The 25393-nt window shown below is 44.7% G+C and overlaps 1 protein-coding gene across 3 annotated transcripts in view; it reads left to right on the top strand.

The window, feature by feature from the left end:
* Positions 1 to 5279: 5279 nt before the first annotated feature.
* The window catches only part of RNPEP (arginyl aminopeptidase), a 55532-nt gene continuing 35418 nt past the window's right edge, over positions 5280 to 25393 (top strand). The window contains exons 1-5 of one of the 3 annotated variants that reach the window (XM_068111827.2): positions 5280 to 5358; positions 5754 to 6198; positions 11307 to 11447; positions 21132 to 21283; positions 21620 to 21736. In XM_068111827.2, the coding sequence (XP_067967928.2) occupies positions 5824 to 6198; positions 11307 to 11447; positions 21132 to 21283; positions 21620 to 21736 (785 nt within the window). In that variant the 5' untranslated portion in view covers positions 5280 to 5358; positions 5754 to 5823. Of the gene's footprint in view, positions 5359 to 5753; positions 6199 to 11306; positions 11448 to 16151; positions 16190 to 21131; positions 21284 to 21619; positions 21737 to 25393 lie in introns of those variants that run through there. The other 2 variants (XM_078775362.1, XM_078775363.1) reach the window with 2 other exon arrangements.

Below are 25393 nucleotides of genomic sequence, written 5' to 3'. Positions count from 1 at the left end.
GAGGGCTCACGTTGGCTATCCGTCGCACTAAACGCTACCCCGGTCGGTGTCGATGCTTGAGCCGCGTTCTCACCACTCGCGACCCACTCCGCACTCGCACACCCACACCTAGGCGCACTCACGCCCCTCACACACTTCAGCACGCACTCTTCTTCTACGCACTCTTCTACCGCACACTCTAACACCCCCGGGTGTGCACTCCTGCACACATTTTGCAACATGCTCTGGTGTGCACTCCTGCACACTCTCTGTGCCACACTCTCCTGTTACCGCACACTCTGGCGTACACTTTTCTCTCACATCCGCGCTCCGGTGCACACTTTTCTCTCACACGCGCACCAGTCACCCTCGTACACCGCACAATGGACCTTCCACGACCGCCCAGGTTTCGTCTATGTCCCAAGCGCACCAAAAACCCATTCGTGCCATTATTCCTACTCACCTTGGGGACCTCTTTTTCCGTCAGCACCTGCAAACTTTTTATTGAGTTAGCAAGCCCGACATCACGGTGCAAATAGACTTTGTGCGCATCCCATTACCTTTTCCCACGATTTAATTTCTGATTCTGCCGTCTCTTCGGCCCCAATTATTTCTTTTTCTAGCTCGACGACCGCCGGCGCGCATGAAATTTTCTCGTCAAATTCGGCGACCGTCGGCTTTTCTACACCCGGCGTCGCGATTTATATAGCCCCCGTCAATTTGGCTACTCTCCACTCTACTTCGCTCTCCACGCGTTTCTCACATCGCGTCACCTTGTCGTGTACCAATGCGACCTCCCCGCTCAACCCGCGCCTTATGTCCTCCCCTGCTTTTTTTAATGTCCTTCTTTGACTCTGCCATCATTTTTTCCACTTCACACCTGGATTCTTTTATGGCGTCCATTTGATTAGCCAATCGATCCCCCATTTTTTAAATGTTCCTCCTCTCTTCTTTCCTGTCCCTTATTGACTCTGTCATGTACGCCAGGCATCGTCATGAACTGCTGCAGGTCAAGACTCGTTGGTACAGCGGGCTCGGCTTCCGCCGCCAGGTGCGAGGCGCCACCATTTTCTTTACCAGCTACTGCACCCTCATCGATTTTTCCCTTCGTCTACCAACTCTCTCTTGGCCCTGAGTCATCAATTCTACCTTATATACCCCCACCGGCATTCGACCGTCTTGGCTAGCCATGGTACGAATACAAATTTTGGATTTAAAACTAAATTTAGTCCACTCGTAATTTTGAGTGCGCTTCGCGCACTCAGGTCCGATCTCACTCCCCGACACCAAATGTTACGGCCAATTTGTACTATTTGGTGTCCAAAAATTTTGTCCAGGGTTCCAAATCCCCACTCCTGACTACCAATTGTTACGGCCAATATGTACAATTGGTGTCAATTTTTTTCCAGGGTTCCGAATCCCACTCCTGACACCAAATGTTACGGTTTTCCGCCGCCCTTCTTACCCTTACCAAGGGGGGGGGGGGCGGGGGGGGGTTAAGCCTCTTGTTCTTTCTGGGCCCGGCGTAACCAAGAGACTTGAAACGCCTCTTCCGGGCAAACGCAAGGTAGGGTTTCGGGACCAAGTCTTGCTCGTACCTAAATACCTGCGCCGCCACAGAAGCGGGGAACCAAGCCTCGCACGAGCCACGTGTAATTTGAGTACACCGAGCGGATTGCGTACCACGTGGTCCGTGCAGTCACCGTTAATATTGGACCCCGGTTAGAACGGTTCTGTTCGTACCACACTTAGTCAATGATGGAAAACACAAGAACAATCAAATGGAAGGAAGAACACAGGTTTAATAATTATTATTCCCAATATTATGTACAATGATCGGTAGAAGCAGAGACACAGAGCAGAACTTAAGCAGTCTTATTTTAATCCTCAGACACGGGCCCGTTCCCACTCACACAGGGAAATTGCAGGCAGGATGATGTTCAGGCCAAACGCGCCGACTTGGGCGTCCAGGAATGGCCCCGTCCGGCTCTCCTCGGTCACAGCACGTCCCGCGATGATGGCAGGCAGGCGGTGGAAGGATCCTCGTAGCGCGCCTCTCGGACAAAGGCAGATGATGAGGCAGGAAGGCGGGAAGGAATGTGTGCGGCTGGGCGGTTCCACAGCGCGTTTTGCAACCAGCGCGCTATCACTCGCGTAACTCAATGCACTATAGCGGCTCGGCTCCAAGCTCAACCGTGTGTCACTTTCATATGAGCGCGTATCTTGGTTCATGCGCGTCTTCCTCCGATCTCGTATCTTTCAAGCTCTACTACTGAACCGCGCTCCTTCAACTCTTCACTCAATGCCAACTCACCGCCAACTGCTCGACGCTCGACTCCACTTACTCCTCCTGGTGGCTTTGCGCAACAGCTTATATCTGCCACGCCCTGAGCCTTCTCGATCCTTCCAACCACGCCCTGTGACGCAGTGCTGCAGCCACACCCTGTGAGCCCTGATTGGCAGCGCCACCTCTCCGCCGTGTCCGAATTCACGACGGACATCCGGCACGTCGCGGGCAAGGACAATGCTGTGGCCGATTGCCTCTCCCGGTCCGTCGTGGGCGCCGTCCACCTCGGCGTGGATTATGCCCGCATGGCGGCCGACCAGGTCTCCGACCCCGCGGTGCAAGCCCTCCGGACAGCGGACACGGGCCTGCGGTTGTCCGACGTCCCCTTCAAGGACACAGGCACAGTTCTCCTGTGCGACGTTTCCCTGGGACAACCTCGTCCCATTGTGCCCGCTGGATGGCAACGGCTCGTTTTTGACGCCATCCACGGCCTTTCCCACCCGGGCCGGAAAGCGTCGCAGAAGCTCGTGGCAGCGAAATTCGTCTGGCACGGGCTCCGGAAGGACGTCCGCGACTGGGCCAACGCCTGTGTCGCCTGCCAGCGTGCGAAGGTCCACCGGCACACCCAGGCCCCGTTGGCACCATTCGATGTGCCCGCGCGACGTTTCGACCACGTCAATGTGGACTTGGTGGGACCCCTTCCCCCCTCGCGGGGCTTCACCCATCTCCTCACGATGGTGGACAGGACCACCAGGTGGCCGGAGGCCGTCCCGCTGACGTCAACGACGTCCGCCGACGTGGCGCAGGCCTTCATCGGCGCCCCCTCGGACATCTCCTCTGACAGAGGCCCACAGTTCACCTCTGAGCTTTGTGGCGCGGTCGCTCAGGCCTTGGGGGTCAAACTTCACCGCACCACGGCCTTACCACCCCCAGGCCAACGGCTTGTGCGAGAGGTTTCACCGCTCAATGAAGGCCGCTCTCAGGGCCAGCCTCCAGGACGACGGTTGGGCTGACAGGCTCCCGTGGGTGCTATTGGGCCTCCGGACGGCCCCTAAAGAAGACCTCCAGGCTTCTACCGCCGAGCTGGTCTACGGCCAACCACTGCGCGTGCCGGGGGAGTTCATCCCCGACGCCACCGGCCCCTGGTCCGCGGCTCGCCAATGCTCGGTCCTCCAGGAGGCGGACAGGAGATTTGCCCCGCTGCCCACGTCTCATCATGGCTGTCCTCAACCCCATGTCCCCCCAGCGCTTTGCACAGCGAAGTACGTTTTTGTACGCCACGACGTGCACCGGGGACCACTCCGGCCGCCGTATGATGGGCCTTTTCGGGTCTTGAGGAGGGGCGACAAGTCGTTCGTCGTCGACATTGGCGGCAAACCGGACCATATCTCCGTGGACCGCCTCGTCGGCCCATTTGGACCTCGACCAACCTCCACGGTTGGCCCTTCCTCCATGGCGGGGCCGTCCCCCGTCGACCAAGCCCCACGCCCGACCATCCGCCACCAAGCCGCCTCCCACCCCCACACGAATCGCCAGGGGTCGTTTCGGCCGGGTCATTAATAGTCCGGCAGCTAAGCTAAATATAGCATAACAATTGTGCATTTTGTGAGGAAAGCACCAAATTTGGCACACTCGTAGACTATCATATTATGAAAAGATCTGGATATTGGACCATCTCAGATTCAGAGATTAGATTTTTGCAAGATTTGCATATTTTGCAGATTTGCAAGCTGAGATTGCAACGCCAGGGACGGCCGACTCCTTCCTGCGAGCTGCCCACGTCACCCGCACAAGAAGAGCTCATCAAATCACTGCAGCGGCACTGCACATCCTGCAACACCGTGCGTATGAACGCCACTGTATGACATATGCTGATGATGCAGAAGACCTGCCTGAGTTCGAAGACAGGTGTCACCAGAGAGGAGAAGACATTCCCAACTTTCAGTACTGGGCAACTGTGCTGGAACTAGAGATGTTGGTACTGGTCTACGTGCCTTCTCTGCGGCAGGCTTCATTCACGATGTACCTTGATGCCCTGACGGAACTGGTCCCATGGTTCCATGCCTTAGACCACACACACTATGCCAGGTGGGTCCCTGTTCACCTGAGGGACACGGTTGCACTCCCAATGAAGCACCCAGATGTAGCCAGATAATTCAGGGCTGGCAATTTCACTGTACAGAAGACGAAGAAGGTGTTCTCTTCGATCCCAATCGACCGGGCGCATGAACAGAATAACGCCTGCATCAAAGGAGATGGTGGAGCAGTCGGCCTCACTGACAACCCAAGTGCCTTGCGGCGTTGGATGATTGCCGGGCCAGAAGTTGCCAGGGCCATAGAAGAGTTCCAAGATGGCCATCAACACTGGGGGAGGCGAGAGGACACACGTCATCACGACCAGACACCAAGTGTGCAGACCTCTTTCGCCAAGGATATCCTCGCCCTTGTCAGCGTCATAGAAGAGCTTGGCAACCCCTTTGAGGAAGAGAGCATGGATCTGGTTGTCCTTGACAAAAGAAATTGCAGGTCCTGCTGCAGTTGAGACTGTCAGGAATGTGAAGAAGATTGGCCAAGAGCAATTCCAGGCTTTCACCAGAGAATGCCTGGTGGAAAGGACCAAGCCAATTGATGATGCAATTCGTCGGAACAAGCTGAAGGTGTCATTTTGGAAAATGGCTGCCACAGCCATCAGGGGCTGAATTTGAGATGGTCCAATATCCAAATCTGTTAATAGGATAGTCTACTCGTGTGCCAAATTTGGTGCTTTCCTCATAAAATGCACAATTGTTATGCTAAGTTGCCCCACTATCAGGCCCCCCACAAACTGACTCTCCCTGTACAAGTGAATTCTGGGGGGCGCATGGAGCGGTTACCGGACACAATTCTCTTGTACCGGCCGGTGACGTAATCAGCGGGCGGTCACTCGGGTCGGGTTGCATACCACGCCCCGTTGAGAGGCGTGGCTGACTGTTTGAATTTGAAAGATATATTGCCGCTCGGCGTAGCCTTTTTCAGTGCATTCGTGCCGAGCTCGGAATAAACAACTCAGTGAAAATCAGCTCGTTGTCGCGTCCATATTGTTGGAGTTCGACGTGAGAGCACAGCTCCACACTATTATTATACACTAACTTTATCATCTTCACGACCAACACACCACCTTGAATTACTTATTTATTTTTATAAACCAACTTTATCATCTTCACGACCAACACACCACCTTGAATTACTTATTTATTTTTATAAACCAACTTTATCATCTTCACGACCAACACACCACCTTGAATTATTTATTTATTTATATACACCAACATTACCATTTAACGTGCGACTTCCTCCGTCAAATTGTTTTGAGTGAATATCCTCTCATTGCTGTTTATTTGCTTGTAACGTGGAGCATAAGTGGTTTGTGTCTTTTTTGAACAATTCCGCGCATGATCTTGCGAACCGATCTCATGTTCCCTCTTCTTGTTCTTCCTCTTTTCGCCAGCCCCTGGCTCCTCCCCCACATCCTTGCTCACATCTCCGTACTCGTTTCCTCTTAGCTGTTCGACCCGGTCATGGCCTCGCACCGCGATACCAGCTCTGCCGCGAACACGGATCACTTCCTCGTGGAGCACGTCCACTTGGATCTGCACGGGGATCCGGGAACGCGCCGTCTCGAGGGCCGAGTGACGCTGCGCACGTTGTGCGTGAAACCTGCGCACGAACTCGTGCTGGACGTGCACCCCTCGTTGGAGCTGCGCGCGGTGCGTCACGACCCACCGGGACAATCGCACGACGTTCACAAACGTGTGTCCGGGGACGAGCTCTCGTACGAGATCCGTCCGTTCACTGGTTTCGGATCAGCGCTGCACATCGCTCTGCGGGAGCCTCCCAAAGCCGGGCAACTGCTGAACATCACAGTGGAGTATGCTGCAGGTGATGGTCCAGGGGTAAGGATCAGCCCGACGCCTCATGGAGCCACATATGTTTTAAACACAGGCGTGTCGTGTGTCACGGGATTTGACATGTTACGTGTCATGTGATTTAACATGTCGTGTGTCACGGGATTTAACATGTCGTGTGTCACGGGATTTAACATGTCGCGTGTCACGGGATTTAACATGTCGCGTGTCACGGGATTTAACATGTCGCGTGTCACGGGATTTAACATGTCGCGTGTCACGGGATTTAACATGTCGCGTGTCACGGGATTTAACATGTCGCGTGCCACGGGATTTAACGTTGCGTGCCACGGGATTTAACATGTCGCGTGCCACGGGATTTAACATGTCGTGTGCCACGGGATTTAACATGTCGCGTGTCACGGGATTTAACATGTCGTGTGCCACGAGATTTAACATGTCGCGTGCCACGGGATTTAACATGTCGCGTGTCACGGGATTTAACATGTCGCGTGTCACGGGATTTAACATGTCGCGTGTCATGGGATTTAACATGTCGCGTGTCACGGGATTTAACATGTCACGTGTCACGGGATTTAACATCGCGTGTGTCACGGGATTTAAGGTGTCGCGTGTCGCATGGTTTAACGTGTCACAGGTCACGGGATTTAACGTGTCACAGGTCACGGGATTTAACGTGTCACAGTTCATGGGATTTAACATGTCAGGTCACGTGATTTAACGTGTTGTGTGATTTAACGTGTCGGATGTCGCAGGATTTAATGTGTCGCGTGATGTCTTATGTCGCCTGTCAGGTTCACGTGATTTAACATGTCACAGGATTTAACGTGTCATGTCGCAGGATTTAACATGTTACAGGTCATGGGATTTAACGTGTTGTGTGATGTATCATGTCACATGTCACAGGATTTAACATGTGTGTCGTGGGATTTAACATGAAATGTGTCCCGGGATTTAGCATGTCGCATGTCACGGGATTTATCATGTCGCGTACCACGGGATTTATCATGTCGCGTGTCACGGGATTTAACATGTCATGTGTCATGGGATTTAAGGTGTCGTGAATGGCATGATTTAACGTGTCACAGGTCACGGGATTTATCATGTCGTGTGTCATGTGATTTAACATGCCATGCATCATGGGATTTAAGGTGTCGTGTGTGTGTGTGTGTGTGTGTGTGGGTGTGGGTGGCATGATTTAACGTGTCACAGGATTTAAGGTGTCGCATGATTTAACGTGTCGCGTGTCATGGGATTTAACGTGTCGCGTGTCATGGGATTTAACATGCATGGGATTTATCATGTCGCGTGTCATGGGATTTAAGGTGTCGTGTGTCGCATGATTTAACGTGTCACGTCACGGGATTTAATGTGTCGCAGGTCATGGGATTTTACATGTCGCGTGTCACGGGATTTAACATGTCATGTGTCACGGGATTTAAGGTGTCGTGTGTTGCATGGTTTAACCTATCACAGGTCACGGGATTTAATGTCACAGGTCATGGGATTTAACGTGTCAGGCACGTGATTTGACGTGCCACGTGATTTAACGTGTCGGATGTCGCGGGATTTAACGTGTTGTGTGATGTATCATGTCGCATGTCACGGGATTTAACATGACGTGTCAGGGGATTTAACATGACGTGTGTCAGGGGATTTAACATGACGTGTGTCAGGGGATTTAACATGAAATGTGTGTCAGGGGATTTAACATGAAATGTGTGTCAGGGGATTTAACATGAAACGTGTGTCAGGGGATTTAACATGAAACGTGTCCCAGGATTTAGCGTGTCACGTGTCATGGGATTTAAGGTGCCGTGTGTGGCATGATTTAACGTGTCGCAGGTCACGGGATTTAAGGTGTCACGTGTCATGGGATTTAACGTGTCGCGTGTCATGGGATTTAACGTGTCGCGTGTCATGGGATTTAACGTGTCACGTGTCATGGGATTTAACATGCATGGGATTTATCACGTCGCGTGTCATGGGATTTAAGGTGTCGTGTGTCGCATGATTTAACGTGTCACAGGATTTAACGTGTCGTGAGTGAACTGGTGATCACCTCAACTCGACAGACCACCGAGGATCCATGACTTCAACCCTCCCATACAGACATATGTTAAACTCCTCAAGTGATCACATTGAGTAATGACCTCGGGTTAACAAGCAACCCTCTTTACCCAGAGGATGACGTCATCGGTGTTTAAAATCTCAATTACAAATAAGCAATAAACGTGTTTTCCTCCTTTTAAGAGTCTTGCACAACAGACTCTGTGCAGGTACAGGTGTAGAGCAATATACCTGGCCAATGCACTTTGTTACCAACGTTGCCCTTTGTGGTGCACGAGCTATTTCCAGTATAGTATTTCGAATCCAGTATAAGAATAACAAACAGGTTTTCAAATAGTCATACAAGTCATAGCTTTGGGACTTCAACAGGTGACATAAATCTTCCTTCTTCAAATTCACGCCTCGAGGTTTCTTGTTGTTGAAAAGAATCTCGATTCCTATTTTCGGTACTTTGTCGTTGTAATTGGACCAACGAAGAGAAGAATGCTGAAATAAACCAAATACCTTTCATGATGTTTGTGTTGCTCAACGTAATGTTTTTACGTATCGCGGGATTTAACGTTTCTGAACAATGTTTGTCAAGAACAATGTTTAACATGTTGTGAATGAACAATGTCTAGAACAATGTTTGTCTGTCCATGTATATCCCTCACAAAGGTACACCAATCAGAGCTGAGGATCTGATCACATGACAGGAGTGATGTGATGTGTTTACGTCTGTGATGTCATTACAGCGTACCAATTAACTCCACACTCTGCCAGTTTAATTCCAATTTCGTTCAAGCCCAACGTATCGTCGAACCTGTCATACACTGCATTCAGAAAGTATTCAGACCCCTTCACTTTTTTCACATTTTGTTATGTTGCAGCCTTGTGCTGAAATCGTTTAAATTCATTTTTCCCCTCATCAATCTACACTCAATACCCCAAAATGACAAAGAGAAAACGGGATTTTAGAAAGTTTTGCAAATTTATTAAAAAGAAAAAACTGAAATATCACATTGACGTAAGTATTCATACCCTTTGCTATGACACTTGAAATTTAGCTCAGGTGCCTCCCATTTCTCTTGATCATCTTTGAGATGTTTCTACACCTTGATTGGAGTCCACCTGTGGTGAATTCACTTGATTGGACATGATTTGGAAAGGCACACACCTGTCTATACAAGGTCTCACAGCTGACAATGCATATCAGAGCAAAAACCAAGCCATGACGTCGAAGGAACTGCCTGCAGAGCTCAGAGACAGGATTGTGTCGAGGCACAGATCTGGGGAAGCCGACAAAAAATCTCTGCTGCATTGAAGGTTCTCAAGAGCAGAGTGGCCTCCATAATTCTTAAATGGAAGAAGTTTGGAACAACCAGGACTCTTCCTCGAGCTGGCCGCACGACACATGTGAAAGACACATGAAAGCCCACAGAATCTTGTTTCTCACAGTCTGAGAGTCCTTTAGGTGTTTTTTTGCAAACTCCAAGCGTGCTTTCATGTGTCTTTCACTGAGGAGAGGCTTCCGCCTTGCCACTCTGCCATAAAGCCCAGATCGGTGGAGTGTTGCAGTGATGGTTGTCCTTCTGGAAGTTTCTCCCATCTCCACACAGGATCTCTGGAGCTCAGCCAGAGTTACCATCGGGTTCTTGGTCACCTCTCTTCCCAAGGCCCTACTCCCCCGATTGCTCAGTTTGGCCGGGCGGCCAGCTCTAGGAAGACTCCTGGTTGTTCCAAACTTCTTCCATTTAACAATTATGGAGGCCACTGTGCTCTTGGGAACCTTCAATGCAGCAGATATATTTTTTAGACTTCCCCAGATCTGTGCCTCGACACAATCCTGTCTCTGAGCTCTGCAGGCAGTTCCTTCGACCTCATGGCTTGGTTTTTGCTCTGATGTGCATTGTCAGCTGTGAGACCTGATATAGACAGGTGTGTGCCTTTCCAAATCATGTCCAATCAATTGAATTTACCACAGGTGGACTCCAATCAAGGTGTAGAAACATCTCAAAGATGATCAAGAGAAATGGGAAACACCTGAGCTAAATTTCAAGTGTCATAGCAAAGGGTCTGAATACTTATATAAATGTGATATTTCAGTTTTTTCTTTTTAATAAATTTGCAAAATTTTCTAAAATCCTGTTTTCTCTTTCTCATTATGGGGTATTGTATTGAGTGTAGATTGATGAGGGGAAAAATGAATTTAAACGATTTCAGCATAAGGCTGCAACATAACAAAATGTGAAAAAAGTGAAGGGGTCTGAATACTTTCTGAATGCACTGTATCACAATCTCCATGCTCTACCTTTATCTTTTTCATTCAGTGTGAAACACAAACAAACCGATTGTTAAAATGACCATCAAATATCGAAAGCATCGGTGTTACGTCTCTTCGAACGACAAAGTACATATAGGCCTCAGGCTTCATGCCTTCATGCCTCATCTTCAGGCCACTTCGGACAAATTAGCCCAGGTTTCTTAATACGGTAGTATAGTTTTTGTAACAATAATAATAATAACGTTAATAATAATAAAGTAAATATAATCAGAACACTGCAATCCATTTGTCGTGACTGCAAAGTTACTGGATTGAAGCGGTGTATGGTTGGTTCATTGTTGACTCGAGACGTAGAATAACCGAGCCTCTCAATGCAATCACTTCACTTCCATGGTTTATCTGTCTTTGCACATGGGTTAATTATTTATCCCAGATTCAAAGATGGTATAATTCTCCCCCTCATTTCCCGGCATCGTGGACATGTCATTTCCCCCACTCTGGGACGGGTCAATTTCTCTTAGGATCGCAGATGGGTAAATTCCCCCATGCATCTCAGATGGGTAAATTCCCCAAGGGATCGTGGACAGGTTAATTCCCCCCATAACCACCTACTCTTCCTGAAGGAAACTGTATGATTCACCAACACATGCCAGCAGATTGGATGCCTTTTTAACATCCATCCAAGGGATTTAGTGCTGGGTTGGTATTCAAACCAGGCTAGACAGTTTGGAGGTGAGTGTGCATTCCTCAGGGCTATCCTGCCAGCTTGAGTGAACTGAAAGCATCCTTTATTGTCTTTCAGGTGTGTTGGTTGGAACCTGAGCAAACTGCAGGCAAGGTGAAACCTTTCTTCTACACTCAGGGCCAGGCTGTCCTCAACCGCTCATTCTTCCCCTGCGCAGACACACCTACCGTGAAGATCACATACTCGGCCACAATAAAGGTGCACCTGTACATTTATTGCAAAGCATTAGGCATATACAGCGCCTTCAGGAAGTATTCACACCCCTTGACTTTTTCACATTTTGTTGTGTTACAGCCTGAATTAAAAATGGATTAAATTGAGATTGTTTTTGTCACTGATCTACACATAATGCCCCATACATAATGTCAGTCAAAGTAATGTCAAAAGTTCCCCATAATGTCAAAGTGGAAATATTTTTCAAACATTTTACAAAATAATTATAAATGAAAAGTTTAAATGTCTTGAGTCAATAAGTATTCACCCCCTGAGTCAATACTTCGTAGAAGCGCGTTTGTCAGTGATTACAGCTTGGCACATCTGGATTTGGGGAGTTTCTCCCATTCTTCCTTGTAGATTTGCTCAAGGTCTGTCAGGTTGGATGGGGAGCATCTGCTGAACAGCAATCTTCGTCTTTCCACAGATTCTCAATGGGATTCAAGTCTGGGCTTTGGCCCTGAGCCACTCAAGAACTTTCACTTTCTTGTTCTGAAGCTATTCCAGTGTTGCTTTGGATGTATGCTTGGGGTCATTGTCCTGTTGGAACGTAAATCTTCACTGCAGTCTAAGGTGTTTTGCACTCTGAAGCATGTTCTCCTCAAGGATTTGCTTGTATTTGGCTCCATTCATTGTTCCCTCTATCCTTACAAGTCTCCCAGTCCCTTCCACTGAAAAGCATCTCCACAGCGTGATGCTGCCACCACCATGCTTCACGGTAGGGATGATGGTAAATGGATGATGAGCTGTACTCGGTTTCCACCAGACGTAGCACTTTGCATTCAGACCAAAGAGTTCAATTTTAGTCTCGTCAGACCACAGAATATTTTGCCTCATGCTCTCAGTCTCACTAGCCTTTTTGGAAAGTCCAGGTGTGCTGTCATGTGCCTTTTTCTCAGGAGTGGCTTCTGCCTGTTCTCTCTCCCATAAAGCCTAGATTTGTGAAGTGCTGCAGAGATTGTCGATCTTCTGGCAGGTTCTTCAATCTCAGCCAAGGAACTCTGTAGTTCTGTCCGAGTGGCCTTTGTTGGTCACCTCCCTGACCAAGGTTCTTCTTGCCGAGTTGCTCAGTTTTGTTGGACGGGCAGCTCCAGGAAGAGTCTGGGTAGTTCCATATTCTTTCCATTTCCTAACGATGGAGCTCACTGTGCTCTTGGGAATTTTTAACACTCTAGATTCTAGAAATTGTTTTATACCCTTCCCCAGATCTAGGCCTCCTCACAATTATATCTCGGAGTTATACGGACAGTTCCTTGGACTCCATGGTAGAGTTTCTTGACTGGATGACTTGACGGATCTTGTTTCTTGACAATGTAGAGTTTGACTTCATGGTAGTTTCATGGTTTCATGGTGGACTCTGACATGCAATGTCAACTGTGGGACCTTATATACAGACTTGGCATTTAATATGGAATATTTTTTTTTTCTTGACTTGGGTTTACTTTCTTAACTCAGTATATCAATCTGGTGGGTTTCTTTTACACTTTGGTGATTTATTTGTTAAAAGAACCATGTCACCGATTGTCTGTCGCAGCAAGAAGTCAACAACAGGATTATATCACAGGTGGCGTGGCAAAATGTACGGACAGGTGCATTTGACGATTGGCTTCACAGTCGGGTATACAAGGGTTGTTGCGTTCTGTATTAGTGGAAAACTGCTGCACGTCTCCAAAAGTGATTGCCGCTTCCTCTGGAGATGGTCCGTCAACTCGACAATGCTGTTTGTCATGGAGTGGTGGCTTTACGAAATTACAGCATGAAAGAGTGTGCTAATGCTCAGCAGTATGGCATCACTCAAGGTCAGGTGTCAAAGATCCTGAAACGAAATGCTCAGAGGGGTATCCCTACTCCAATACCGAGGCCAGGACGTCCCCGCAGAACCACAAGGAGGGATGATCGCCAGCTGCACCGGTTAGTCCGCAATGGCCGTACCAAGTCAGCTAATCGGCTTAGGGCTGAATGGCAGCAACTGACAAATGTGCCTGTATCCAGAAGGCGAGTCAACCAACGACTGGTTCAAGCAGGCTATCGTGCCAGACGTCCCCTGAGAAAGCCACGCCTGACCAGACAACACTGCCAGCGCCGATTGCAGTGGGCCAGAGAGCACCGTCAATGGCAGCCGGGACACTGGAATCATGTGATCTTCAGTAACGAGTCTAGATTTCTGGTCTATCGTCAAGATGGCCGCGTCCGAGTGCGCAGACAAGTGCATGAAGCCTCCAACAAAGATTGTATAGTGCCAAGAGTCCAAGCTGGAGGTGGTGGGGTGACCGTTTGGGCTGCTTTTCATGCAGGGGGCAAAACTGACCTGGTTGTTCTGAATGGAAACCTGAACCAGTTCAAGTGCAGGGCCATTCTGGAAGAAACATTGCTTCCATTTGCTCGTGCAGCCTTTCGAGGAAACTTTGTCTTCCAAGATGGCAATGCACGGCCTCATCGTGCTCGCATGATCCAACACTTTCTTGCTGACCGTGGTGTAGAGCATACGGAGTGGCCTGCCATGTCCCCGGATATGAATCCGATAGAGAACTTGTGGGCAGAATTAACGCGTCAAATCGACAACTTGGACCAGCAGCCCACCTCTGTGCGTGAATTGCAGCAGGCTATTGTCACTGCAGGGCAAGCGATTCCTGTCCAAACCTTGGCAAATCTCGTGAACAGCATGCCTCAACGTGTACGTGCTCTCCTGAATGCTCGTGGGGGTTACACGAAGTACTGAACTGTAATTTTACTGTCCGTAATCCCAGTCGTAATTTAACTTTTGTTTTTGTTAAAAAAGAATTTGGCTAATGTGCAAAATAAAGATACTTCTGGAAAACGTGCAGAAGTTTAACACAGTACTGTCCGTGAATTGAGTTCGATATCGGTTTACATCACTTTCAAGGATCAATTTATTTGCTTTGAAATGTCAAATGTGGTTTTTGTTTCTTTTAAAGGTCACATTAACAAAATCTAGAATAATTTCAACATAATTCCAATGAACTTTTGGTTCTAAGACATCTTGAAAAGTAAGTTCACTCCCACAAAAAAAAATTCCATATTAAATGCCAAGTCTGTAGAAAGGTGTGTTTCTGTCAAAATCATGTATAATCAATTGAATTGGCCATAGGTGGATTCCAATTAAGTTCTGGAGACTTCTCAAGGATGATCACAGGAAATTGGATGCACCTGAGCTCAATTTGGAGTGTCATAGCAAAGGCGTTGAATACTTGACTCAAGACATTTCAGGTTTTCATTTTAAATTGTTTTGTAAAAAATTATAAAAAAATGAAAAATCCACTGACATTATGGGGTATTTTGTGTCGATCAGTGACAAAAAATGTCAACGTAATGCATTTTAAATTCGAGCTGTAACAACAAAATGTGAAAAAAGTCAAGGGGTGTGAATACTTTCTGAAGACACTAACTACCAGAATACCCCACAGCTTGGCCACCAGATATACAATCGATGTAAAAAACCAAAAAAAAAAAAATGCCAGATCCTCAATTCAATTTTTGTTACATCTGCCACTGAATGTGGATGGAGGTTACGTTTTCACCCCTGTCTGTTTGTCTGTCTGTCTGTGAACACGATCTCAAAGTTATGGACAGATTCGGATGAAACCTGGTGGGCAAGTTTTGTGTGTGACAAGGAGGAATTGATTCGATTTTGGTGAAGATCTGAATACGGATCCAGATACTAGATTTAAAAAAATGATTCTTCTTCATTGAGAGATGGGGTCAAAACCGATATATAGCAGGATATCTCAAAAAGTTATGGACGGATTTGGACGAAACTTGGTAGACTGGTTGGATGTGTGACAAGAACAAATCTATTCAATTTTGGTGAAGATCTGGATATTAATTCGGATACGATAATTATTAAATTCTTAAGTGATTCTTCACCATTGAGAGATCGGGCAAAAAGCGATATATAACATGATATTTAAAAAAAGTTATGGACGAGTTATGAATAAACTTGGTGAATGAGTTGGTTTGGTGACGCGAACAAGCCGATTAGATTTGGTTCAGGTCCGAATCCAGATCCGGCCTATCAGTGGGATACAAAACATAAACTGTTTCACCCTGGCTGAGTATGCTCACTACTCACTCCCGAGTGCCGTTCTAGTTACCCTGCACTCACGAAGCGAAAAGCAGGGTTAGGCATTTAGACTGCATGCTGACCCCGAAAATCTTTCACTTTTGTGACCACCGTGCTGCAACTACATAATATCCTAACATGATGTATATGAATATATTTCAGTAAGTTTGTGAAACTCGTCAAGAATATAACTTGCACAAAAGAGAGAAAATGAGAAAAAACGAACAAAAAATTAGCTTTTCCTATCCAAAATATTGACCAATCACAGCGCGTGTCTTACGCGAAACCGCAATCGCCATCTCCTCTTAACCAATTATGCCTCTTGTTACCTTTGCGCGATACTAAACAACATGGCGACCTACATGCCGTATGTGTCTTCCATGTCGTCTGAGGCAGATTCCGAAGGAAAATCTTCTGCATTTTGCTACATTCACACAGTAGACACGCATGGCAAGGTTCTTTCTTTCAGTGAGAAAAGTTTTAAAAAATTCAAAGAATGTGCCGAGCTGTGGAAAGAGTTGGATGGGAGCCCGGAAAGTGCGATTGCTGTGAATGCAGAAAGTCTGGAATTCGACCGGGATGGTGCTCGCATTAAATCACGCCATGGGTCAGGATCAAGTGAAGTTGAAAGTGGACATTCCACACGGTAGGCCTTCGTAAACAGTGTTTTAGATTGTGTATTTTGGTAGAGTCAATTTCGTTGTATAATGTCATGGTTTATTAGGTCTAATTTGTATTATAAAACAAATAAATTAGGGGTCTATAGTCGGTCGCCGACCGTCGGAGCTAGTCTCGACCCTCCTCTTGTCAAGTCAAGCCAGGCTCAACTTCGGTTTGAGTCAGGCCAGGATACTTTCTGTATGATCTGACTCGGCTTTGAGTACAAAGAGTGGCCAGCAGTGGCTGAGTAGAAAGAAGGCAGCAAGATTTGTTACCAACGTAACACTCATCAAGGTCTATCACGTATCATTATCGGTATCAGCGTTGTCAACCTGTGTTATCTTCTCTGCTCATGATCGATGATCATCAGATCAACACGAGAACAGTGTGAACACTAAATCCTGATTGAAAGTAAAAAATTCAATCAAATTCAGTTGACAATTACACCGCCCACGGTCCACAAGTCGATTCTATTCTATTCTTTTCTATTCTATTCTGTTACTCATCAAAGCCTGTTCACCGTCCTGATGAGGAGCGGCAATTGTGGATGAAATGTCCTGCCGGAAGGACATAACATGTGTCAAATACTCATCAAATGTGGAAGCAATATGAGAGCTGGATAAATAAAATGTATCCCAGTTGAACGAAGCTTTATATTTATGACTAATTTGGCACAACATCAGCAATTTGCACACAAGCACAAGTCACTGTACACAGGTACAACTCAAGTCATGATAACCTTGCTGGATTGTACAGAAACCTACACTACCGATACAGATAAGAATTAGATCTAATCATGGACCCCGCATGTTTCAATACGTAAAGAAAACTGTTTCTTCTAAGTTGGCTATGCTCAATAGAATTCGCGACTGTGTTCCCCAAAGCAGTCTGCACACTCTTTTTACAAGCTTAGTTTTGCCATCTAGAATATTGTTGTAGTATTTAGGGAGGACGGTACGAATCGCACAATACGATGCTGAAGCTGAATAAATGTTTAAAAAGAGCTGCAAAAATAATTCTGAAATGTGCCTTATAAACTTCCTCAGCTGATATGTTTGCAACATTGTAATGGCAGCTTCGTCATCTACCGGTAATGCATATGGGTGTAGGTATTACTACAGATATTACTCACTGCTCTAAGCATTATTTAGTTGAAATGTATGAAGCTGCAGTTTAACCACTGAATGTACAGTGCCAGAAGCTATGTCACCAGAATACCCTCTGTGTACATACATAGTTTTACCAATTTGCCATAATTGTGTGACATGTATTTTGCCATAATTTGGGGCATGTATTCCTTTTATCATTACTATTATTGGGATGATTATAGATTAGAAGTTTGCCATCATCCTTTGCATGTAGTACAATCATGTTTTATTGTAGACGTACTAAATGAAATGTGAGTTGAATAGATGAACACAAATGTAATTTTGCGTGTAAAGGTCATGTCAGACATGCAGGGGTAAAAAAAACATGTTCCTGTCATAAAGAATACAATACATAATGTGCAATTACTTGAATATTTTACTGGCCTGTGATACATCAGGGTATTACAAGAGGAAAGATTGCCTACAGACATGCATGGTGATCCTTTGATGCTCTTTATCAATTGCTAGATGCGTACATTTTGCTAGATAATGTAAAGGCCAGTGTACTTGTCAGAGCACAAGATATATCAGAAAGCATTAAGTTATGAACAGTAGAATGACAAACACTTTGTGAATATATGATCTTCATTTGGTCATATTTGTGGAAGATGTTATGTGGGGATGAGTATCATATCTCCACTATATAATGTACATCCCTGTAGTGATTTCACTATAAATCTCAATCTAATTTTCAACAACTACTACACAAAGTTTAATCAAGTGTCTCATTTCATAAGAAGTTGTTTTAATTTGTTCCGACAATTGTTACAACTCACCAAAATGCTTGCTAGTGATTGGCCAAGGGCATATTTATATTTGTTATTGATAAGTAATTCTGAAACAGGACAAAGATGGTTAGGTATGTGTAACAGCATCCATAATCCATGAAATTATGAAATATTCAATGTTTATCTTGTCAACTAAACATATTAATGTGTACATGTCATATGGTGCACAATTACCATATACATGTAATTTAATGATTGAACTGTGTTTGGTTATGAAATTTTGTTGTCTTAATTTCTATTCTTCTTTGACACAAAGAATAACATTGTTTTATCTGGAGATACATTCTAGTATTGGATGTGGTTTATGGTATGATGGACATTGCCTCCGAAACGTTTCAGTTTTGTTTTGATACATATTGGCACTTAAAAAGCTTTTAAAGCTTTTTGTCTCGTCTTTGACAGTTCATCAATTTCAAATAAGATAGTAAAACAACAACAGAAATAAATGAAGAGGCTTGGTTTGCATGTGTCGTGTTCACAAATACAACATTTATTAATGAAAAAGAATGTGCATTTAAATTAATTAGCTGTTATTTCACAACAAATTGAATGAGACAAAGGGAAATGGAAAGTTTGTTCATTGTTGTAATGGAGTATGTTGCGAGAGGAAAGGAAATTAGAAATTCAGTGATTTTACAAGATGTGAAGAGTGGATTTGATGAAGTGGAATAGATGAATGGAATTGTTGATGAACCCGATGTCAGAGAAGAGAGAAAATTCATTTCAAGCAGAACATATAAAATGTAGAAAGTAATTGAATATTAAATGAAATAATACATGGAGCATCTCTTGGATAGTTAGCAAGCTGTAATATACAAAATATGCTATGGATTGGTGTTGTATTTTGTTAGTGCCATTATTCTTTTTTTTTTAATCCGCTGGTGGTTCCAGACCAAAAAAAGCCACTAAATCATAGTTGTCAATGCATCATTCAGATAGGATGTAAAACCAAACATGGTAAATTAATTTGCATAAAAAAAACACCCACATGTAACATTTCTTTGACGAGTAATAGCACATATATGCCATGGATGGGAGCTCTATTTGCCATTATTCATTCAAAGAATCCACCAGTGATTATAGAAAAGAAAATACAGTAAATCATAGTTATCCAAGCATCCTTTGGGTAGGATGTAAACTCAAATGTGTTCCTGGATCATAGAAAATAAATTGAGTCTTCAAGATTTCATACCAAATTCGTATATCACGTACTCGCGGAGAGGATTCCGTTGGAAGTCAGTCAGTAATAATCCTTATTATACAATCCCCCAACAGGACTCAAGAGGGCGACAAACAGAAGTTCTGAAATTTTAAATTACTATTACTAAATAATGTGCAAGTTTTATCCTTGACGACTTTGTGTGTTTATTCAATGTATTTTTCCTCATCTTTCTACAAAATTTCAAGTAGTTGCCAGATGGTGGTTGCAAAAGTCAAGAAATAGAGCTCTTTCTGCTCATTGCATTGCGGTCTAATTCGGGTGCGTACGTGCGTGCGTACGTGTCTGCATTTCTGAAATTAATTTTCTTGGCAACCTTGGTTCGATTGAAAGTAAATTTTACCATAGGAGTGCCTCCGCCTATATACTTTTTAAATTCATAATTATGACGTCATAGGTCACGTGGTATGGACGCCATCTTGGAAAAATGTTACAGCTCGATCTCCCAACCCGCTCATTGGAAAAAATTGACATGGCTCATTGTCAAGTACTCCCCATGGGGAATAAGATATGTTGATGATGATGTCATCGGTGCCTTCATTATTACGTCATAATTCGACAAGTCCAACGCTTGATCCGATCAGTATGAAAAAAATTAATTCCCTCCAACTGTTAATTCGATGGACACAAATTTTCAGAATATGAGTGGCTCCTCATGTATAATTTTTGTAATGGTAATTATGACGTCATAGGTCACGTGGTACAGGCGCCATCTTGGAAAAATCTAAAACAGTTGCACCTCTATATCTCCGAAACCACTCCATGGAAAAAATTGAGACCTGTCATTGTCAACTACTCCCCATGGGGAATAAGATTTGTCAATGCTGATGTCATCGGTGCTTTTATTATGATGTCATAATTCGACAAGTACAACACTTATCCGATCATTGTGAAAAAAAATTCTCAGCAACTGTTGGTCTGATGGACACAAAATTTTCACCATAGGAATGCCTCCTACTGCAGAATATTTTATGATAATCATGACGTCATAGGTCATGTGGTACAGGCACCATCTTGGAAAATCCGAAAAACGTTGCATCTCTATCTCCAAAACCACTCCATGGAAAAAATTGAAACGTGGCTCATTGTAAAGAATGCTGGTGGAATGGTGATTGTTCATTACATATTTACCGTAGCAAATTGGGTGGGCATGGTGATTGCCGTGGAATTGTGATCCACAATTATGACGCCATTTATAACTAAGCTGTAATTAAAATAATATTGAAATGTAATATAACGCTAAATAAATAGGCTTCCTCCTCAAAAATTAATGTCCTAATGCCATGTTCATTGTACCGTACCCAGGATATGGGGAATAGGTGTTGTTAACGATGACATCATTGATGCCGTAATTATGACGTCATAATTTGACAGGGACAACGCTTAGTCTGATCATTTGAAATTTATTTACGTGATCTATGCAACAATTATATTAGAGAATATAAATTTATGATGTCATTGCTCACGTGGTCTGGCAGCCATATTGGATCAAAGAAAAAAAAAAAAAACATTCAAAAACAGAAAAGTTGGCTCGCACCAAGTTGACTGCGCAGGGTAAGTATTCTATGAATAACATCTAGTTTAATCTAATATCATGCTTGGGATGTATTTTGCCAACATTATGTCTCTTTTTAACATTCGTGAGACTTATTGCATAATTCTGGAACCACCCTTCCTTGTGATTAAAAACTTCAAAATGAAGGATCGCTGTTTGCTGGGTTTATGAATCGGGCAATGTATGAGATAGAACATGTTGATTTATTTTATTTTAAGGTTCCACATGGGTTGGTGGCCATAATGAGTGCGTCACAATGGCATGAACCCAGTGCTGATGGTGAGTTCCGCTTTACAATGGACAAGCCCATTCCATCATACCTCGTTGCTTTGGCTATTGGTGATCTAGAAAGCGCTGAAATTGGACCAAGGTAAGACCGATGAGTTGGTATCCATTTATTTTATGTTTGTCTCTTGCTTGCAAACCATAAAAATGCATTATAGCGTATGGCCATTATTTTATCGCAATGAAGTTTGCTCATTGAACTATTCGTTGAGGGATAAAAACTATCCTGGGCATAAACTTTAACATCCTATCCTCTAATCAGAGTTGGCCTAGATGTACGCATACTCACCTTAAGCTGTCTAACCTTGGTTACTTATTATTTACAAATGATGGCAAATATGGAGATTTGTACAGGTTAATGAGATGTTTTTTGAAAGTGTTGAGGCAAAGTTTTGCTTTTGCAATTTCGTTTTTTTCCCAGGAGTCGTGTTTGGGCTGAGCCAGGTGTCTTACCTGCTGCCAAGTCTGAGTTCGATGGGATCGTAGAGCAGTTCTTGAGCACTGGTGAACAATTGTTTGGACCGTACCTTTGGGGAAGGTATTAGTCTCACTTCTGCCTATTGAATTTCTACTGCAATGCAATAATTGCTGGTGGTGCAGTTGCTTCAGAAAATCAGAGTGTAGTATAAAAGTGAAACTACTCACCCTCTGGCATTTTGCGAGTATAATGATGGATTGGATGTCAGCCTTGATTAAAATTGAAGCCAGCGATAGCTCACCGACTCATTGCCTTGGACACAGTGGGATCTTGATCATCCACCAACTAATTCGAGCAGACTATATGCCAGTATTTTTTTTACTACAAGGTCTTGGCTCGTGGAAGAGCTTGGACACAGAAAAGATCAGGATACAACATAAAGGGAACAGCAGGAGAAAGGGGGAAACCAATAGCAGGGCAGAGGGAGAAAGTAGATGGAGACGGACAAACAAGAAATGTAGTTAACGATGAGGGGAAGGGGACAATGTAAGGGGTGAACAAGATGGATACGTGAGCAAAATGTCTGGTGCGGATGGGGTTGGTTTAACAGGTGGAGAAAAGATAATTACTTTGGATGTCGGGTGACCTGAGATGGTGGGGTGAACAGCTGTCTTGAAGACCAGGAGAGAAGAATGACATTAAAGATGATGTGAAGGATGGTAAAAAAGAGGAATGAATGAGTGGAGGTGAGCAGTGGTTCTGGATTTAGGTAGTTTCACTAGGAGTGGGTTGCTGGTAGACCACTTGTATTCTGCAGATACCGGGGGTGGCAAGAACGGAGAAGGCACAGGTGCAAGACCAGAAATGAGGTGGAAGAAGACAGAGAGAGCACTGACCTGTTGGCGATGGCAGAGTGATAGGTCCATAGAATTAGCTTCATCTCAAGAGATTCCAATGATCTTGAAAGCTTTGGTTTCTATGGTGACAAGCTGAGCAAGATGTGACACAGGGGAGTCAGCCCAGAGGGGAGAGCAGTACTCCATCAAGCTGCGGATGAAAGCCTTGTCGGTGGATCGGAGCCCAGGTGTGCCAAGAAAGGACTTTGCACGATGGAGGATGCCCAGTCGGCATCTGGCTTTGGAGGCCAACTTTGAAATGTGGTTTGAAATGGAGTTAGATCCAGGAGTTCAAGTGACTGAACTTATTTGAGGAGATTGTTGAGAAAGTAGATGGGAGGGTTTGCGGAACGGTCCTTTTAGAGAGAGAGTGAGTGTGTGGGATTTATTAGGATTGAAAAACATATTCCAAGTGTTTGACCAGTTTGTGATTTTTGTCAAGGTCTGAGAGAAGGAAGAGGCTGCTGCCTGTCTGTCAGAAGGATGAGGAATGTGGAGTCATCGGCAAAAGAGATAAAGAACATTTTCTAGAGAGTCGGTGACATTGAGGAAGATTAGGAATAAGATGGAGCCTAGAACCCTGCCTTGGGGCATGCCAGCCTTACCAGGGAGAGGAGAAGAAAGGGTCTATTTGAGTGTCACACGTTGGCTATGAAAGTGGAGGAAGTCAGTAATCCAAGATTTGGCCTTGGATTCCATAAGCAGACAGTTTGGAGAGCAAGGTGGGATGCCAGACTGTATTGATAGCTTAAGATGTGTCCAAAGAGGCAGCCCTGATCTCATGTCTGATATTGAGGGCCTCCATCCATTGTTGGGAGAGTCGAAGCAGCATGTCGAAGGTGGAGTGACCTGGTCTGAATCCAAATTGATGATCTGAGATGAGGCTGTTGGAGAGAAGGAATAATTTTATGTCAATTGTGATAACAGATTCCATGACCTTGCCAATGATTAGAAGTAAGTTAATTGGTCTGTAGTTGAGGGGATGCGCTTTTTTCACCTTTTTATGTAATACTGTGATGTTGACTGATTTCCAAGCAGATGGAAGATGACCTGTGGTAAATGACAGGGTGAAAAGAGCAGAGAGAGGAAGTGCAAGAGCAGCATAGCAGGTATTTAGAAAGCAGCATAGCAGCTGATGCCATCTGGTCCAGTTGCAGAGTCAGAGTTGAGGGTTCCCAGAAACTTGTCCACTTTCTCAGGTGCAAAAGACAGATAATGCAGGAATAGTTGGGTTTGACTGGGAAAGCTGGGTAGAGAGAGAGAGACAGAGAGACAGAGAGACAGAGAGACAGAGAGACAGAGAGACAGATGTGGACACAAGATTTTGAAACGAATACCAAATTGAGGCCTTCTCACAAGCGAAGTCGGCTGTGGTGTCATTCGACACGAGGGAAGGGAAGGAAGGGCATCATACACCAGAGACCGACTTAACAAGGCGGCACCACGTGTTAGAGGAGGGAGACAAGTTTTAAAGTTGATTCTTGATATTGGACAGATTGTTTTCTGGCTCTCATGAGAGTAGACACACACTGGTTGCGGGATTTGTGGAATGATCTGAAGTTGCCTTCAGTTGAATTTGTCTTCCAGCAGGAGAATGCAAGTTGTTTTAAAGCAACTGCCTCAACACAGTATTCCGAGTACCAAGAGCAGGAGGATGGGTAAGATAACTGAAGAGGGGACGGGATGAACATATGTTTCATGGAGAGCAGATTTCTGTGGAAGAATTCCCAGACTGAATTAATGTCAGGAGTGATAGATATAGACTAGTCCTGAAGTCCAATTGCTTCTTGCAGTCTCTGTCAGTTTGCCTGAGTGAACTGCAAGACTCGCTGGGTCTGTTCTCTGAGAATGGCTGTAGAGATGTTGACCTTCACGAGCACATGATCAGATGAGCTATATTGGGGCAGAGGACGAGCAAGATACATTGGCGGGGAAGTTTATCATTACCAAATGTCCGTTTGAGGGACGCACACACATTGATGCCTTGCCCTGCCTGTGAAACACCGGGCTGAGATTTAAACCCCAGCAAAGACAGCTCTGGGGTGAGTGTGCCTAATACATCTTGGCTACCCTACCAGGCCAAAATAATAACAAGAAGACGTCATGCGGAGCACGATGCTTGAAAAATCCACCATCACCCCCCACTCCCCAAGAAAAAAATTCCATTGATACAGCAAATTGTCCATTTCATCAAGATTAAAATTGACAATCTTGATCAAAGCTCGGGTCAATAGGAAGAAAAGTGACGATTTTTCAGATGAAAAATGACGATTTTGGAAGGTTGGCCTTGAGTTGACCTTTGACCTCAAATAGTTGGTTTCCCTATTTAGTGACTCGACGTGCAAATGCTGTTCAATTTTCAAGTCAATCAGATGAAAATTGACAGTTTTCAGATGAAAAATGATGATTTTGGAAGTTTGACCTTGAGTTGACCTTTTGAACTAAAAAATAGTATTTCCCAATTTAATGACTCAATATGCAAATGCTGTTCAATTTTCAAGTCAATCGGTTGAGAATTGCCGGCTTTTTAGATGAAAATGGATGTTAAAAATGTGACCTTGAGTTGACCTTTGACCTTTTGACCTCAAATAGTTCATTTCCCAATTTAGTGACTCAATATACAAATGCTATTCAATTTCCAAGTCAATCAGATTTTAAATGGTGATTTTAGAAATTTGACCTCCAGATGACCTATGACCTAAGAATCAATAGGCTTCTCAATTGAGACGACCGATACAACTTGGTAAAGTTTTGTGACAATCGGTTTAGAATTGTGACCTGTAGGCCAGTGACTGACAGGCAGAACCACAAACGCAACTGACCAATATACTTGAAAAATCTTCGATTTTGCAAGTAATAATATTAATAAAAATAATATTGT

The sequence above is a fragment of the Myxine glutinosa genome, chromosome 4 (assembly GCF_964187855.1).
Source record: "Myxine glutinosa chromosome 4, kmMyxGlut1.1, whole genome shotgun sequence".
NCBI lineage: Eukaryota > Metazoa > Chordata > Myxini > Myxiniformes > Myxinidae > Myxine > Myxine glutinosa.
The sequence above is the reverse complement of the archived record's forward strand: the minus strand, read 5'-3'. Positions and strand labels throughout refer to the sequence as shown.